The sequence below is a fragment of the Tamandua tetradactyla genome, chromosome 2, assembly GCF_023851605.1.
Source record: "Tamandua tetradactyla isolate mTamTet1 chromosome 2, mTamTet1.pri, whole genome shotgun sequence".
Classification (NCBI taxonomy): Eukaryota; Metazoa; Chordata; class Mammalia; order Pilosa; family Myrmecophagidae; genus Tamandua; species Tamandua tetradactyla.
The window spans coordinates 209,973,819-209,990,048 of record NC_135328.1 but is presented as its reverse complement, the minus strand read 5'-3'; the positions used below and the strand labels follow the sequence as shown (position 1 = coordinate 209,990,048).

At 35.7% G+C, this 16,230-nt stretch overlaps 1 protein-coding gene across 3 annotated transcripts in view; it reads left to right on the top strand.

The window, feature by feature from the left end:
* The window catches only part of SPEN (spen family transcriptional repressor), a 107,756-nt gene that overhangs the window by 62,930 nt on the left and 28,596 nt on the right, over nucleotides 1-16,230 (top strand). For all 3 annotated transcript variants that reach the window (XM_077151170.1, XM_077151169.1, XM_077151172.1), the window contains exons 4-5: nucleotides 8,598-8,758; nucleotides 10,193-10,393. In XM_077151170.1, the coding sequence (XP_077007285.1) occupies nucleotides 8,598-8,758; nucleotides 10,193-10,393 (362 nt within the window). The remainder of the gene's footprint in view (nucleotides 1-8,597; nucleotides 8,759-10,192; nucleotides 10,394-16,230) is intronic.

Genomic DNA, 16,230 nt, shown 5'->3' with positions numbered 1-16,230 from the left:
GTAATAATAGTAAGAACAAAACAAAACAAAACAAAAACCTATAGCTCAGATGCAGCTTCATTCAGTGTTTTAACATGATTACTTTACAATTAGGTATTATTGTGCTGTCCATTTTTGAGTTTTTGTATCTAGTCCTATTGCACAGTCTGTATCCCATCAGTTCCAATTACCCATTATCTTACCCTGTTTCTAACTCCTGCTGAACTCTGTTACCAATGACATATTCCAAGTTTATTCTCGAGTGTCGACTCACATCATTGGGACCATTCAGTATTTGTCTTTTAGTTTTTGGCTAGACTCACTAAGCATAATGTTCTCTAGGTCCATCCATGCTATTACATGCTTCATAAGTTTATCCTGTCTTAAAGCTGCATAATATTCCATCGTATGTATATACCACAGTTTGTTTAGCCACTTGTCTGTTGATGGACATTTTGGCTGTTTCCATCTCTTTGCAATTGTAAATAACGCTGCTATAAACATTGGTGTGCAAATGTCCGTTTGAGTTTTTGCCCTTAATTCCTTTGAGTAGATTCCCAGCAATGGTATTGCTGGGGCGTATGGCAATTCTATATTCAGCTTTTTGAGGAACCGCCAAACTGCCTTCCACAGTGGTTGCACCATTTGACATTCCCACCAACAGTGGATAAGTGTGCCTCTTTCACCGCATCCTCTCCAGCACTTGTCATTTTCTGTTTTGTTGATAATGGCCATTCTGGTGGGTGTGAGATGATATCTCATTGTGGTTTTGATTTGCATTTCTCTAATGGCCAGGGACATTGAGCATCTCTTCATTGAAACCACTATATTATATTTTTAATGCCAAAATGTTTAAGGCTATGCCTCAATATTTTTTGTAAGCTCTGATTATCATCTAGCAGGTCATTTTATGGATTAGCATATTCTTTTTTTTAATCCACTATATACAAAGATGGCAGTAAGCTTAAAAACATTTGCTGCAGCTGTAATTGCATCCTAAAGAGTTATTTTTTGTGAGCAAGACAACCACATATCATATTGAAGCTCAGTTTTGTTTTTTTCAATTTTTTTTTTTTTGTATAGTCAGGCACTGGGAATTGAACCCACTTCTCTGGCATGGCAAACGAGAACTCTGCCACTGAGCCACCATAGCCTGCCCTGAGCTTAGTTTTTAATTGCATTTTCTGCCAAAGTGAGGTGCTTTTTAAAAAGTAGTCTTTTAGTGAAGTGTTTTGTTTTTTCCTCCTGTATGTAAAATGTTAGACTTCAGAGTAGAAGAGAAATAAAACCAATTGTTTTTAATTAGTATATTAGATTTTACTATCATTTTTTTAAAAACCATGAACACGGGCGGGCCGCGGTGGCTCAGCGGGCAAAGTGCTTGCCTGCTATGCCGGAGGACCTCGGTTCGATTCCCGGCCCCAGCCCATGTAACAAATACGGAGAAACAGAATACAATAAAACAAGAAAATGTTTCCCTTTCTTCCTTCCTTCCTTCCTTCTATCCTTCCTTCCTTCTCTCTGTCTTTCCTTTAAAAAAAATAAAAAAATAAAAAAAAAAAAAAACCATGAACACTAAACCTATGTAAGTTGATCTTACCTGCTTATACAGTGGAGTCAGTGCCTGTTTAGACATGCTTGATATTTATAAATACTCACACTTGAAGTTTAGATGAAAACTAGTTGGGAGAATTTAAGAAAAGTTAATTACTGAGATCTAGAATTTCTGCTATATTCAGAAATCCATAGGAAGTAAGTTACTAATTTTTTGTACCAACGATAAAACCTGATTGTGGTAAGAAAAAAAATTACTTTTGGTGGATTGTGGTTCTCTTTGTTTTTACCTCTTCCTTTGTCTAATTAGAGAAAGCTCTGTTCTTTTGCCAGTTTCATTCTGCTGGTTCAGTTAATCTCATTCTCTTATCAGGTCTTTTCCCATAAGAAATGTTTGTAGTTTTAATTGATAGAAGAATTCTGTTGGACCTAAACCAAATTGATGATAAATTATTGGTCCCATAATAAAAGATGTTTCTGCTCTTTGATATATCAGCAGTTATTCCCAATGATAAATATCCTAGATTTAAAAAATGTGGATAACTGTTCTTTTAACTTGGGGCTATAAGGACTTAGTTCATAATTGATACAAGTTGAGTCCTGCAGTGCTTTCCTCATTTCTTTTGTAATAGCTGCAAGGTCACCAGTTAGAGCAGACCCATGTTTTCTGAAGTCATTTCTAAGAAAATGGTAATTGGTCCTTATTTTTAGACTTCACCCAAGTAAGACAGTTTATAAGAGCCCTTGATTCAACAGAGCCTTGTTGTCAAAAAGCAACAGATATGTAGCTGGTTGCATTGATTGGTTTGTCTTTTGTCTTTTCTAAGAAACAAAGAGAAGAACCATTCACGTTGCTTCTTCTTAAGTAGTCATTAATTTTAGGCATATTTTTTAGTGGGCTTAAAATTACAAAGCAAAATCCATTTAGCTGCATATATAAAACATTAGTTTTGCTACTTTCTCTGAATATGGAACTTTGGTGTAGGAAAAAATCTAATTGTGATAGTAAACTATTGCCTTAAATCCCTAGGTTGAGGGGAAGAAAGCTGTAGAGCTTAGAAAGCTACGTCAATGTGAATGGAATAGTTTTTATTAGTGTAAAACCTTAACTGGAGAAGAGGTACCAATATTATATATTTCACTCATTATTTATTTAAAAATTATGACAGTTTTGTCGAACAGTGCTTTGACTTTAGTATTGACATGGTAACAGGCAAATTGTAAAAGGTTTCCATTTCCTTTTTTTACCATCTGTTTTCTAAAATCCAGTGATGCCAGGTTTTTTCATGTACCAGTCCATCTTCTCCCTTAGTAGTTTTCAGAAGTTGATCCTTAAAGAAAAAATCCTGTAATTCTAGGAGTTATTCAGAGATTTACGAAGTGGTATGTTGGTAATAAGGAAGAATCACTTTAAGGATCCCATGTTTGGATTGCAGTTTAAAATTAGCATATGTGTTTTGGTTTGCTAAAGCTGCCAGAATGCAATATACCAGAAATGGATTGGCTTTTACAATGGGAATTTATTAACTTAAAACTTACAGTTCCAAGGCCATGAAAATGCCCCAATTAAGTTATCAACTTGATGATACCTGGACTCTGAAGACAGGCTGCTGACATCAGGGACACCTCTGTCACTTAGGAGGGCACATGGCTAGCATCTGCTGGTCCTTCTTTCCCAGGTATAGTTTCTGGCTTCAGTGGCTTTCTCTCTGAGCTTCTGGGTTCCTCTCTTAGCTCTTCCAGGGCTTTTTAATTTAAACCTCTCCACACTTCTCTGGGTGTTTCTCTCTGAGTTCTCTGGGCTTTTTATGTGTCCCTTACACTCTTGTAAAGGATTAAGACCCACCCAGAAATGGCTAGGTCACATCTTAGTTGAAACAGCCTAATCAAAAGGTCCCACCCACAATAGGTCTGCACCCACAGGATTGGATTAAAAAAAACATGGCATTTTCTGGAGTACATAACTGCTTCAAACCAGCACAATATGAAATTTTCAAAATAATGGAAAACAGTCAAGGAAATAATGCAGGCCAGTTGCTCATCCTTGGTACTATTTATGTCTAGGGTCAGATAATTCTTTAGGGGGTTATCTTATGCACTGTAGGATGTTTAGTAGCATCCCTGGCCTCTACCCACTAGATGCCAGTAGCACCCTGCCCCCCATTGTAGCAGTGTAGAATGTCTCCAGACATTGCCTGATGTCCCCTTTGGGGGAAGGGGGGGATTGTCCTTGTTTGAGAACCACTGATGTAGGTAGGTATTCACAACTATAGGATTTGTGAATTTAATAAAATAGCAAATTCAAAGACTGTGGACTTTGTTAGACATTTAAAACTTTGTATGTGTGTATATGTGTGTATGTGTGTATATTTTAAATATGCTTCTGCCTTTATCCCGGAAAGTGTTTACTTCTAAATATCATCTTCCACAGAGTTCTAGAGAATATGATCCATGAAGGGCTTTTGGTTTTGTAGGTAAGCAGTTACTTCTCAGTCAGATTGTTAATATGCCAGTTAAATTCCTAGAACCTTAGTTAGAACATCCATTATTTTTCTTGACTATTTAATGACATGTCAAACAAAGAAAAAAAAAAAACCATAAAACTTTGTAGTTTGTAACCAAGCAATATTTTATCAGAGATTTCCATTTTATTCTTAGATAATAAGTTTATTCAGAGCCTTCATTTAGTGAGCTTGTTGTGCTTTCCTAGACATTAATCTTAATCATTTGCACAATTTAATTCAATAATTTTCTTCGAGGCATATCTGTTACATATCTGGCACCAACCTGCACTATTTACAAAGGGGAATTTTGTAAAATCCAGTATCAGATTTTAAAGCAGGCTGGATTTGAGATAGATATTGTAATAAAAGAATCCTAGGAGCACAAGTTAAGGAGTCAGTTCTACAGGATTGGGTAGGGATGGCAGGAATAGGTATTGAGCAGGAGATCAGTATTAGAGCTAATCCTTTTGAAGGCAGGCAAGGAGGGAAAGGACGATATGGACAAGAGTTCTGTTTGCTATATGCTGGGTAGAGTAATAAGCACCCTTTACATACAAACTCATTAACTCTTCACAGCAGTCCTTCACAAGTAAACCACCATTCATACACAAGAAAATCGAGGATTAGAGAGGAAATAATATAACAAAGCACTCATATAAGAAACGGAGGTCCTTGTGACTAGAAATTGGTGTGGATAGATCATTGGTGGGTGGGGTTGGGGAGTAGCAAGAAGGGAATGATCAGGAATGATTAGAAAATTAGTTTGAGACCAAGTGGTAAAGAGCAATGGCTACATCTTCATGGAATGTGGTTTTATTCTGTAGACATTTGGGAACCATCAGAGATTGAAGATTGGCTGTAGGCAGAGAGTCAAAGAATGTAAGCGATAGAAGGGACCTTGAAGGTCACAAGGTCCATTAACCTGGTAGGGAAATTGAAGCTTAGAGAAGCAAAATGACTTCCTTACTAGGTTGCACAGTTGAGTATTTCCCTCCTTTTTTGTTTATTGTGGGTAATATATTTACCATATTAGAAATTAAAGTTTTTAATTTAAAAATTTTCATTCATTTAACATAAATATTTTCTAAAAAAAAATTAGTGAGAAGAGAAGCATTGTTTTACCTTTTTTTCAAATCTCTTTAATATTTGGCTTAATAAAAGACACCTAGACTCACATTTACTGCTACATTGAAATTGAGAGTGTATGTTCTTTTGGTTGAAGTATATAAAGAAAATTCAGCCTCACAGAGATATGTACTTGAAATAGAGAGCACCTTTTAGATGCTTTAAGAGGTCTTCAAACCACATTTAGAGCTAACTGCTGCAAAAAAGGTATGATTGTGTTGAAAATTTAGACTTGTAAAAAATAGAATACAGATGGTCTCCTGTGGTGGTGCATTCCATTCAAAATCTATACAGAAATTAGATGATTTTTTTTTCTCATCTAAAGGAAGCACCAAGGACAGTGGGGACATTTTGAATTGCTTAAGTCTCTTGTAAGATCTTCATTTTGTACACTTTGCTCTTGACCTTATCATGTGTTGATTATATAGAGAAAAAAATGATTAGCTACTTGATAGAAAGGAGAGTGCTAGAAAATTTTCAGTTGTGATTATGTCTGCTTTTAACAGATGGATCCTCTGTTTTAATTGCAAAGTTTTTTAGTTACTTTTTTAATCTACATTTATGCCAGATTTTTGTTCTCAAAAAAAACATACACTCAATTTCAACCAAACTTAATTTGGTTAAGTGCTTTTTAATCTTGCAGCTTTTAAAAACCTACATGCATTCATATTCACCATAATTAAGTATTTACAATTAAAGCAGGGACTCAGAATGTAGAAGTTAGTCATTGGATGTCCCTCTCCTGTGAGCACATTTGGCCCTGAGGCATCTTATGAAAAGTATACCCAGTGTTAAAAAATGGCTGTAGGAACAGGGATGGTTGATTACCTAACACCATGATTTGGATTAAGAGAATACTGCATCCCATATTCTGTTTGCTTATCAATAAGCTATTTGATCAGTTGCTTATTCTTATATTTTTCTACTATGGAAACTTTAAGTCCACTGTCTTAAAACTTAATCAATACAGCTTTATTACTGTTTAAGATTGCTTAGATTGGAATAACTCCCGATTTTAACCATTTTTGGCTTTTAAGAAACAACTAAATATTATATATTATGTGCTTTAATGAGTAGGTTGTGATTTCACAGTTTTCATAAAATTATGAAAGTGAATTTTTTAAATTAAAATTGACTCAAATGTTCTGGGCATTTGGGTTCTCTCATCAGTTTAGTAGGGCTGAAAATAATTTGGGAGGCTTAATTTGTCCTCTCATTTTGATTCCGTATGTTTAAATCTGTTGTATATTTAATATACTATACATGGACATGTATGTTGCAGTTTAGGTTGGCATGAAAATACGAACTCAAAATTCGTATTATTTTATAATTTCATAATTTACTTTAAAAGTTTTCCCTTTCTAGCTGCCACTTCCAATTGAGTAACAGTTAATCCTGTCAGATAAATTCTACATCTTGTTTCAAAATTGGTGTGTAATAGAGGACTGAACTTATCAGAGGAGAATGATGACATTTACATCAAATTAGTTTCCGTCACTGTTTTGTACTTTTAAGATCATTGTTACCATTGATTGATCACCACCTTCATTTTTATAATACAAAATTGTACGAGGCACTATTGCCTCATAAATTATTTCAGTTGCCAGAAATTCTGCTTTTGTCCAAGTTTGTTTACTTCTGCCCACCATTGCTAAGGAGTTTTTGTAAGTTTATATGTATACACTATTGGCAATATTGTGATTAAAATATTTTTCTTAACGGTTACCTTAGAATTTATTAAATTGATTAAGTCACTTAATAGGTTCTGTACTGTAGTCATCTGTGGCCTTGTGAGTAATCTTATACTGCGTGGAGTACTTAATACGTAGAGCAAGCATTTGTTCCCTTCATGTGTCCCTTCTGTGCTAAAAACATAAGATTAATTGTATTAACTTTTAATTTCAGTGAATATCTAGCATCCTATTGAAGATATAATTTATTCAGTATTAGTTACACTGATTTTGACAGATGATCCAGAGAAGAATTCCCTTTTATAGATGGAAAGCTGAAGCCTTGTCATTTATAGGAGGCCTGGTTATGATGACTTACACTTATATCCTGAAACCTTATCCTTAATTTTGTCTCTTTTAGCACTTCTCTGTGGCTCTTACTAATCTAGTCTTCTTTCCTTTTGTTTCAAATTGCAAGAAGCTCTGATAACCTCATTAAGTTTTCATATTTTGCCTTAGCTTATAAGAGCTAAATAAAAATGCTGTTTAATTTCTCAGTTATAGTACCCTATTTTTCTGTAGTATTTATTTCTTTATTTTTTTGAAAAAGCAGTAGCAAATTGGTTTCAGGCCTGTGCTGATTTGTCTGACTAGATTAGTCCTAGATGTGAGATTTGAAGCCTTAGGGCAAATGGCGAAAACTACTATAGGTCTTTTCCTTTAGCATGTATGCTTAAAGTGGATTAACCTCCTAAAGTTTTTCACTTCAAAGATAAGGCTTCACTATAGGAAGGAGGAATGAAACAAAATTCAGAAAGACAGCTGTACCGGTAAATAGTTTTTTCTTAAAATATTTTAGAGTGTTCTAAAATAACTTAAAACCACAACAGTTATGCACATTCAGTATAGAAAGAGAATTTTATGTTTGTCACATAGTTCATAGGTATAATGAATTTAAATATACCCATCTCTTAATCTGACTGTGTGGGTAACGTATTCTCCTTATTTTTTCAATTGACTTTGAGGATTTTATTAAATATACATTCATTTTCACTGATTCAGTTCCTACATTATCCACAGAGAAGAGAGCCTAAACTAACAAGACTCAAGTAACTTACATAATGTTTCTTTATTAGTTCTTTGAAAATTTTAAAATTATCTGATATATTATTCTATTTATGTTCACCTAAAAATTAATTACCCCATGTGGTAGTAATAGTAAAGCAGTGCTGCTTCGTTTATTAATTGAATACTGTAAACCTGTGGGTTATTTTATTCTTAATCCTGTGAGGTGGGTATTGTTATTCCATTTTACAGATGTCAGACTCGGTCTTAGCAAGAGGTTAAATGACTTGTCCAAGCACACATGCTATATGTTTGTGCCACGATTTGAATTCATGAGATACCTGACTCCAAAACCCATATCCACTATTCTGTTATTATTTCCCTAAGTGAATTGCATTCACTGGTCTTATTTCACTTGAGAAGAATTGTACACATTATGCATAGAATATACTTATCTTTAGGTGGCATGTTAATGTAAAAAAAAATGCTTCTTTTGCTTCCACGTTCTCAGGCCAGTGTTTGCTGTCTTCTGCTGTCTTTGAAAGTAAAATATGAGATAGATGTGAAAAAGGTTCCAGAAATCTCACACCTAAAATTTAGACATGTAACTTATTGATAGTTATCAGTTTTAAAAAGATTTGTATGAGTACCCATTTTCTGTTTGGCTTTTTGCTAAAAGTTTGTTTTTGCCCCCTTGCAGCAGTGAATCCAGCAGTAGTTCAAGTGATGACTCCCCTGCCCGGTCAGTTCAATCTGCAGCAGTCCCTGCACCCACTTCCCAGTTGCTTTCATCTCTGGAAAAAGATGAGCCGCGTAAAAGTTTTGGGATCAAGGTTCAGAATCTTCCTGTACGCTCTACAGGTAAAATTTCGCATGAGTGTGCTTTCCTATCTACCATTATGGGAAATGAGGGACTGAACAGCTTGAATTTTATACTTTGCGGTGAAAACAAGTTTCCCTTTTTTGTTTCATTATTTAATGCCATGTAGTTAAAAAGCAAATGATTATTGTATTTTTATGCAATTCAATTTCTGGGTTGGTACTCTTGTTTTATACATATAAAGATTGCCAGGTGGGTGGTATAGCAAGAAAGCATGGGTTCTGCTGGTTTGTTTCTTTGGGGTTTTTTTTATTGACTTAAATATGCTTTCTGTATTAAACATTTCAGTATTGGGAAAATTTGGTATGATGAAATTTTAGAAATACTAATGCTGTTTTGATTAGAAATAAGTTGGCATGGAGTTCTGTGTTCAGTGAAATAATTTGGACATAAAATTATGATAGGAAACTATTCACATTTTAAATGAGAAAGAAGTAAATAATGGAAAAGTTAGTTTAAAAACTATAGTGTGGTAGTCTCTCTTCTACTTCCAATATTTTTAATTTGGCACTTGATCATACTATACTTTTATTCCATTGAATATGAAAACAGTTAAAAGCATAGATGATTGACCCAATAAAAACCAATTAAAGTATTTTTTAGCTAAGTACATTTCTGTAATTACTTAAATTATTTATTAAAACAGCCTTGAAAACTTAGATACTAGCTTGTGAGTAGAAATACTAAGACACAAATGTTGATGAACTTTTGACTTAGATTGCTTGGTAAATTTAGAGATGGACAGAAGGTAAACTTGGCTTGCCTTTGCATAAAAAGTTTTATTTTTATAATGAAGCAAATTAACACAAGACCCCTAGATGGTATGATGACTCTATAAAGGGCATTAAAATAGTTTGACATATTAAATGCCCTTTCCATATAATTTTATCATTGAGATTATTCTTGTAAAGCTAGGTTTTCCTTCTCAAGCTTTAAACATTTATATATATATGTGTAATTTTTTTATTATGAAAGTTTTTAACATATCCCAAAATAGAAGGAATAGCAAAATGAACTTTAATCTTACTTACCATACCCTAGATTAAAAAAAAAAAATTTGGTATACTTGCTTCAGGTGTCTTCTGTCTTCCTGTTTTCCTTTCTTGTTGCCTTTTTAAAAATATTTTTAAGTGAGTTCCTGTTATGTCATATCCTACAGACTTACTTCTGCATCTCTCTATAAGATATAAGGGCACTTTTGGCATAACCACGGTACCATTCTTACCTAACAAATAACCAATAATATCATCTAATACTCAGTCTATATTCACAACTGTAAAAATGTCTTTTTAGAACTATTTTATTTGGAAAAGTAATGTTTTAGAGGTCAGAAATTAGGCTGAAAGTCTAATAGCTTGCTTACTGGGTTAACTAAATTAGAAAAATAAGTAACTTATTTTTGTTTGGGGATTTAGATACAAGCCTTAAAGATGGCCTTTTCCATGAATTTAAGAAATTTGGAAAGGTGACATCAGTGCAGATACATGGAACTTCAGAAGAGAGGTATGGTCTGGTATTCTTTCGACAGCAAGAGGATCAAGAAAAAGCATTGACTGCATCAAAAGGAAAACTTTTCTTTGGCATGCAGATTGACGTTACAGCATGGATAGGGCCAGGTAAGAGACAAGGAAACTGAGTTTTAGTGTAATTTGTATTTCAATTTATGAAAGAGCAGTGTATTATTCTGAGTGTTGACACCATTCCAACTTTAATAAAGTGTGGTTATATTTATTATGCAAGTTAATAAAATCATTGTTTTGGTTAGGGAGGGTGAAGATTGTTCTGTAAAGGAGAAATACTTTTTAAGTGTCTGAATGACAGAGCCTATTCCCTGGTTGAGTTCAGGGCTTCCTAAAAGGGTTGAGTTGATTGAGATTAGGAGATAGTTTCTAAGGGAATGACAATAGAATTATTCTGAATTAGAAAGCAAAGTACTTGTTAATAATGATTTAAGATTTAAAATCTGGTTGGACCAGATTTTATTTCCATTATGCCCAGCACAAATTGGATCTGTTATTCTTGCATGACTTGAAAGATCATGACAGAGAAGAACGTCTAAGTCTTAGGGATAGGACCCATTGAAAATTTCAAGAGCTTGAACTGACCTCTAACACCTATTGTAAAATAGTAAGTATGGTTTGGGTCAGTATTTCTCCTGTTTCAGAACTACCTGCAAAAATGCCTGTTTAAAAATGCAGACTCTGAGCAGAGGAGGCAGGAAGCTGAGCGGGAGCAGTTGTTGGGTGGGCACCATGGTCGAGATCACCACCATCAAGGCAGTGAAGCGCAAGGTCCAAGTTCTAAAGCAGCAGGCTGTTGATGCTGAGGAGAGAGCCGATCACTTCCACCTGGAAGTGGAAGGAGAAAGACGGGCCTGGGAACAAGCTGAGGCAACCTCCTTGAACCATTGGATCCACTGATTGAAGAAGAGGTGTGCCATGCTCAGGAGTGCTTGGCCACTGCCCTGCAAAAGCTGGAGGAAGCAGAGAAAGCTGCTGATAAGAGTGAGGGAGGTACGAAGGTTGTTTATACCAGGCTTTAAAAGATGAGGAAAAGATGGAACTCCAGGAAGTTCAACTCAGAGAAGCTAAGCACATCACAAAAGTGTCAGTTCAGAAATATGAGGAGATGGCTTTTAAGTTGGTGATTATTGAAGGGGTCTTGGAACGTACTGAGGAACAAGATGAGCTGGCAGAGTCCTGTCACCAAGAGGTGGATGAGCATATCACACTGATGGAGCAGAATCTGAAGTGTCTGAGTACTGCTAAAGAAAAAAAGAAGACAAATATGAAGAAGAAATAAAGATTCTTACTGATAAGCTCAAGGAGGCAGAGATTCATGCCCATATTGCTGAGAGATCGGTAGCCAAACTGGAAAAGGCAACTGATTTGAAAGATAAACTAAAATGCACCAAAGAGGAGCACCTCTATATACAAAAAATGCTGGACTAGACTTCTTGACCTGAATGAGATGTAGAGCACCCCAGTACCACCCTACTGCAGCTCCTTCCTTTGACCCCAAGTGTACCTGAGGCCAGCCTGCCTGAGGGCTGATCTTTAACCAGAGGGCTGCTTTTTCCTCTTGCCGTATACCCCCACACCCATCCACCACCTACCCCTGGCCTCATGTCTTTTTCACCAAACTGTCTCTGACTCTCCCAGAGATTGCAGTGGGCTAGGGGCTGAGCACCTTTGGGAACAACATTTAAAGGAAGGCGAGCACAATGCAAGTGTCTTTAAAAGCATGTTGTGATGTATACATTTTGTAATTATCCCCCTTTTTGTTGTTGTAGCAACCATTTGTAAAACATTCCAAATACTTCCATAGCTCTGAAGCCCCAGTGTAACCCCTTTCACATTTTTGGAATGAAGCATTTCAACTTAATACGTATTACTTTCTCCAGAGAGGAGGGAAAGAGCTATGGGCTTGCCTCACTGAGACCCTAGCAGGGAAAGAATCCATTGAGGGAAACCTTATTGCTCTATACAAAGCTCCAGCCAAACCAGAAAGGTGATTCTAGGAGTTAGCCTTAAAAAAAAAAAAAGGACTGTTGAGGTTTTCAGCTTACCTTAGGGGAAATTTATCATTTTTATTTTATTTTTTTCATCAGAAGTGACCAAATTAATATGGTCTGAGACCAGATCATTAACCTGTCCTTTCTCTACCCCCTTCCCAACTGGTACAGAATGAATCATGTGCCCCTTATATTGGGGTTAACTACTGATATTTTCTCCTACCTCCTTTTTAAAAAGGAAAGAAAATAAAATTACGTTTTGCCACTGATTTAGCCATATGAAATATCTCATCACTCTTTTCTGGATCTGAAGCTGCCATTTCTAAAAGTGCCATCTCATGCTTTGTAACAGCCAGTGCTAGAGAAATCTTGAATAATTTATATACAAAACTTAAAATTTTTTAAATATTATTCTGAAACTTTGCTTCTTTGGGGTTGGGGAGCACAGGCTACCCCATCTCTAAAGTCTGGGCTGACAGTATGCTGATCTTTTGCAAGTCTTTTCCCCACCTGGCCCTCCCTTTTTGTGAGGTTTCTGTGAGGTCTGTTAGGTGTGCATCCTGTAGCTTATTGGCTTAAAATGTACCCTCTTTTGGTGTGGTCTCTTTTGGGGGCAGATTGGGAGAAAGAGGAATCAGTAGTGGTACTATTTTGATACTGAAAATTGACAGAATTTCTTTTGAAATAAAGAAACAGACCTTCTTAAAACAAAAAAAATGCCGACTCTGATCCTCCCCCAGGCTTACTGAATCAGAATTTGTACACTCAAGTTTGAGAACCCCTGATTTAAGTTAATCTGTGAATAAATTTGTAAAGGAATGAATAGAAATGTTTAAATTATGCATTCAACTTTATGGAGCTGAGACAGTTGAACTCTGACTAAGAGTTTGAGTGGACTTCATAGGGTAGACGTGGTTTATTCATTTTTTTGTTTGTTTTTTTTAAAAACTTTTTATTGTGAAATATATAAACAAAACAATAAATTTCAAGATACATTTGAACAAATAGTTATAGAACAGATTTCAAAGTTTGGTATGGGTGACAGTTCCACAATTTCAGCTGTTTCCTTCGAGTTGCTCTAAGACTGGATACTAAGAAGAAATATCAATATAATGATTTAGCAGTCATACTTATTTGTTAAATCCTAACTTCTCTGTTATAATTCCCCCTTCTCCTTTGATCCTTCGCTCAATCTTTAGGGATATTTAGGCCTGCCCATTCTAACTTTTTTCATGTTGAAAAGGGATGTCAACAATATGGCATAAGGATATGAAACTGGTTGAAGTTTTTGGAGAGACTTGGAACCTCTGGGTTTCAGAACTTATCTGGCCTAGGAACCATCTGAGGTTTTAGGATTCTGAAAAATATAGAGCATGCAAGTTTTGTGGGATCTCAGATAAAGCCCTGGGTGTTCTTTAGGGTTAACAGGAATGATGTTGGTCGGGATTTGGCAAACCCTGGGAAGTAACAATATTAAGCTGAAGCTTGCATAAAAGTAGCCTCCAGAGTAGCCTCTTGGCTCTATTTGAACTCTCTTAGCCACTGATACCTTACTTTGTTACATTTCTTATCCCCCTTTTGGTCAAGAAAGCATTGTTGATGCCACTGTGCCGGAGCCAACTCATCCTTGAGAGTCATTTCCTATGTTGTCAGGGACATCGTTTCCTACGTAGCAGGAAGAACAAAGTCCCTGGACATCATTTCCTACATAGCGGGGAGAACAGTGATTTTCCTTACAAAATTGGGCCAAGAGAGAGAAGCTACATCTGAGCAACAAAGGTGGTTCTCTGGAAGTGACTCTTAGGCATAATTATAGGTAGGCTTAGCTTCTCTGTTACAGAAATAAGTTTCATAAGAGCAAGATTCAACATCAAGGGCTTGACCTATCAACTTGGGAGTCCCTAGTGTTTGAGAGAGTATCTGGGGTTTTCCAGGTGGGATAGTTAAATAGTTCCATATATATTTTTAATAGTTTCATGTTTTTCCTCCAGTCCTCAAGGGACTTTGCCAATACTTTTAAATATCTGTTCAACATACTCTGGGATGTATCTAGGTAATACTTTAAGCTATACAGAATTAAAATTAATGAATTTTTTAATAAACACCCTGGAACCAAACACTGTGCATGTTCTGTTCTCTGTTGCATTTCTCAGTGCAAAGCAACTTATTAGGTGTTTTACAAATGAATTGACTAATTAGTAAATGCATATTTCTCTCTAAGGAATATTTCTATCTAAGCACTATGTGGAATTGTTATATGAAAGATTTTAGCCCTTTCTCAATATTATGGAAAAATAGATGCCATTCCTGGTATTTTTCTTACACCTCTGGCTCTTTTTTTTTTTTTTTAACTTTTTTTATTGTGAATATAACATATACAGAAAAAGCAATAAATTCACAAGTACATTGTAACAAGTAGTTATAGAACATATTTGAGAGTTCGGTATGGGTTACTGTTCCATAATTTTAGATGTTTCCTTTTAGCTTCTCCAAGATACTGGAAACTGAAAGAAATATCAACATAATGATTCAGCAGTCATACTAATTTGTTAAATCCTATCTTCTCTGTTATAACTGTTCCTTCTCCTTTGATCTTTCTTCTAATCTTTAAAAGTATTTGGACTATGCCCATTCTAACTTTTTCATGTTGAAAATGGGTGTTGATAATATGGGATAAGGGGATGGAACTAGTTGATGCTCTTTGGGAGGCTGGCTCCTCTGGATTTCAGGACATATTTGGCCTAGAAACCCATCTGGAGGTTGTAGGTTTCTGGAAAGTTATCTTTTTTTTTTAACATTTAAAAAAATTCATGCAATATGAACTTTCTTTTTTTTTTTTTGCTTTTTTCATCACATAGTTGTATATTCATCATGATCATTTCTTAGAACATTTGCATCAATTCAGAAAACGAAAAAGACAACAGAAAAAAATTCATACATACCGTACCCCTTACCCCTCCCCCTCACTGATCACTAGCAACTCAATCTACTAAATTTATTTTAACACTTCTTCCCCTGATTATTTATTTATTTTTAATCCATGTTTTGCACATCTGTCCATAAGATAGATAAAAGAAGCATCACACACATGGTTCTCACAATCACACAGTCACATTGTGAAGGCTAATATCATTATATAATCATCTTCAAGAAACATGGCTACTGGAACACAGCTCTACATTTTCAAGCAGTTCCCTCCAGTCTCTCTGTTGTGCCTTAACTAAAACGGTGATATCTATTTAATGCATAAGAATAACCTCTCAATTGTGTTTGGAATCTCTCCGCCAATGACACTTTATTTTGTCTCATCTCTCTCCTCTCCGCTTTCGGTCAAGAAGATTTTCTCAGTTCCCCGATGCTGAGTCCCAGCTCATTCCAGGGTTTCTGTCCCACGTTGCCAGGAAGGTCCACACACCTGGGAGTCATGTCCCACATAGAGAAGGGGAGGGCAGTGAGATTGCTTGTTTTGTTGGCTGAGAGAGAGAGGCCACATCTGAGCAACAAAAGAGGTTCTCTTGGGGGTGAACTCTTAGGCCTAATTTTAAGTAGGCTTAGTCTATTCTTTGCAGGGTTGTTTCATAGGAACAAACCCCAAGATTGGGGGCTCAGCCTATTTCTTTGGTTGTCTCCACTGCTTGTGAGAATATCAAGAATTCTCCACTTGGGGAAGTTGAATTTTCCCCCTCTCTTACCATTTCCCTAAGGGGATTTGCAAATACTTTTTTATTCACTGATCATATCCTTCTGAGATTTATTGAGGCAACACTCTGGACATGGTTTATTCATTTTATTTGACAAGAGGCAAAAATAGAATTTTCTTGATGAGAATGTACAAATGTTATATTTAAACTCAGGCTTGGAGTTGTTAGAGAATGTAAAATGTGCATAATTTTATGAAAAAAAAAGTGGAAATCCAAAGGAATATTATCTTTACAAAGG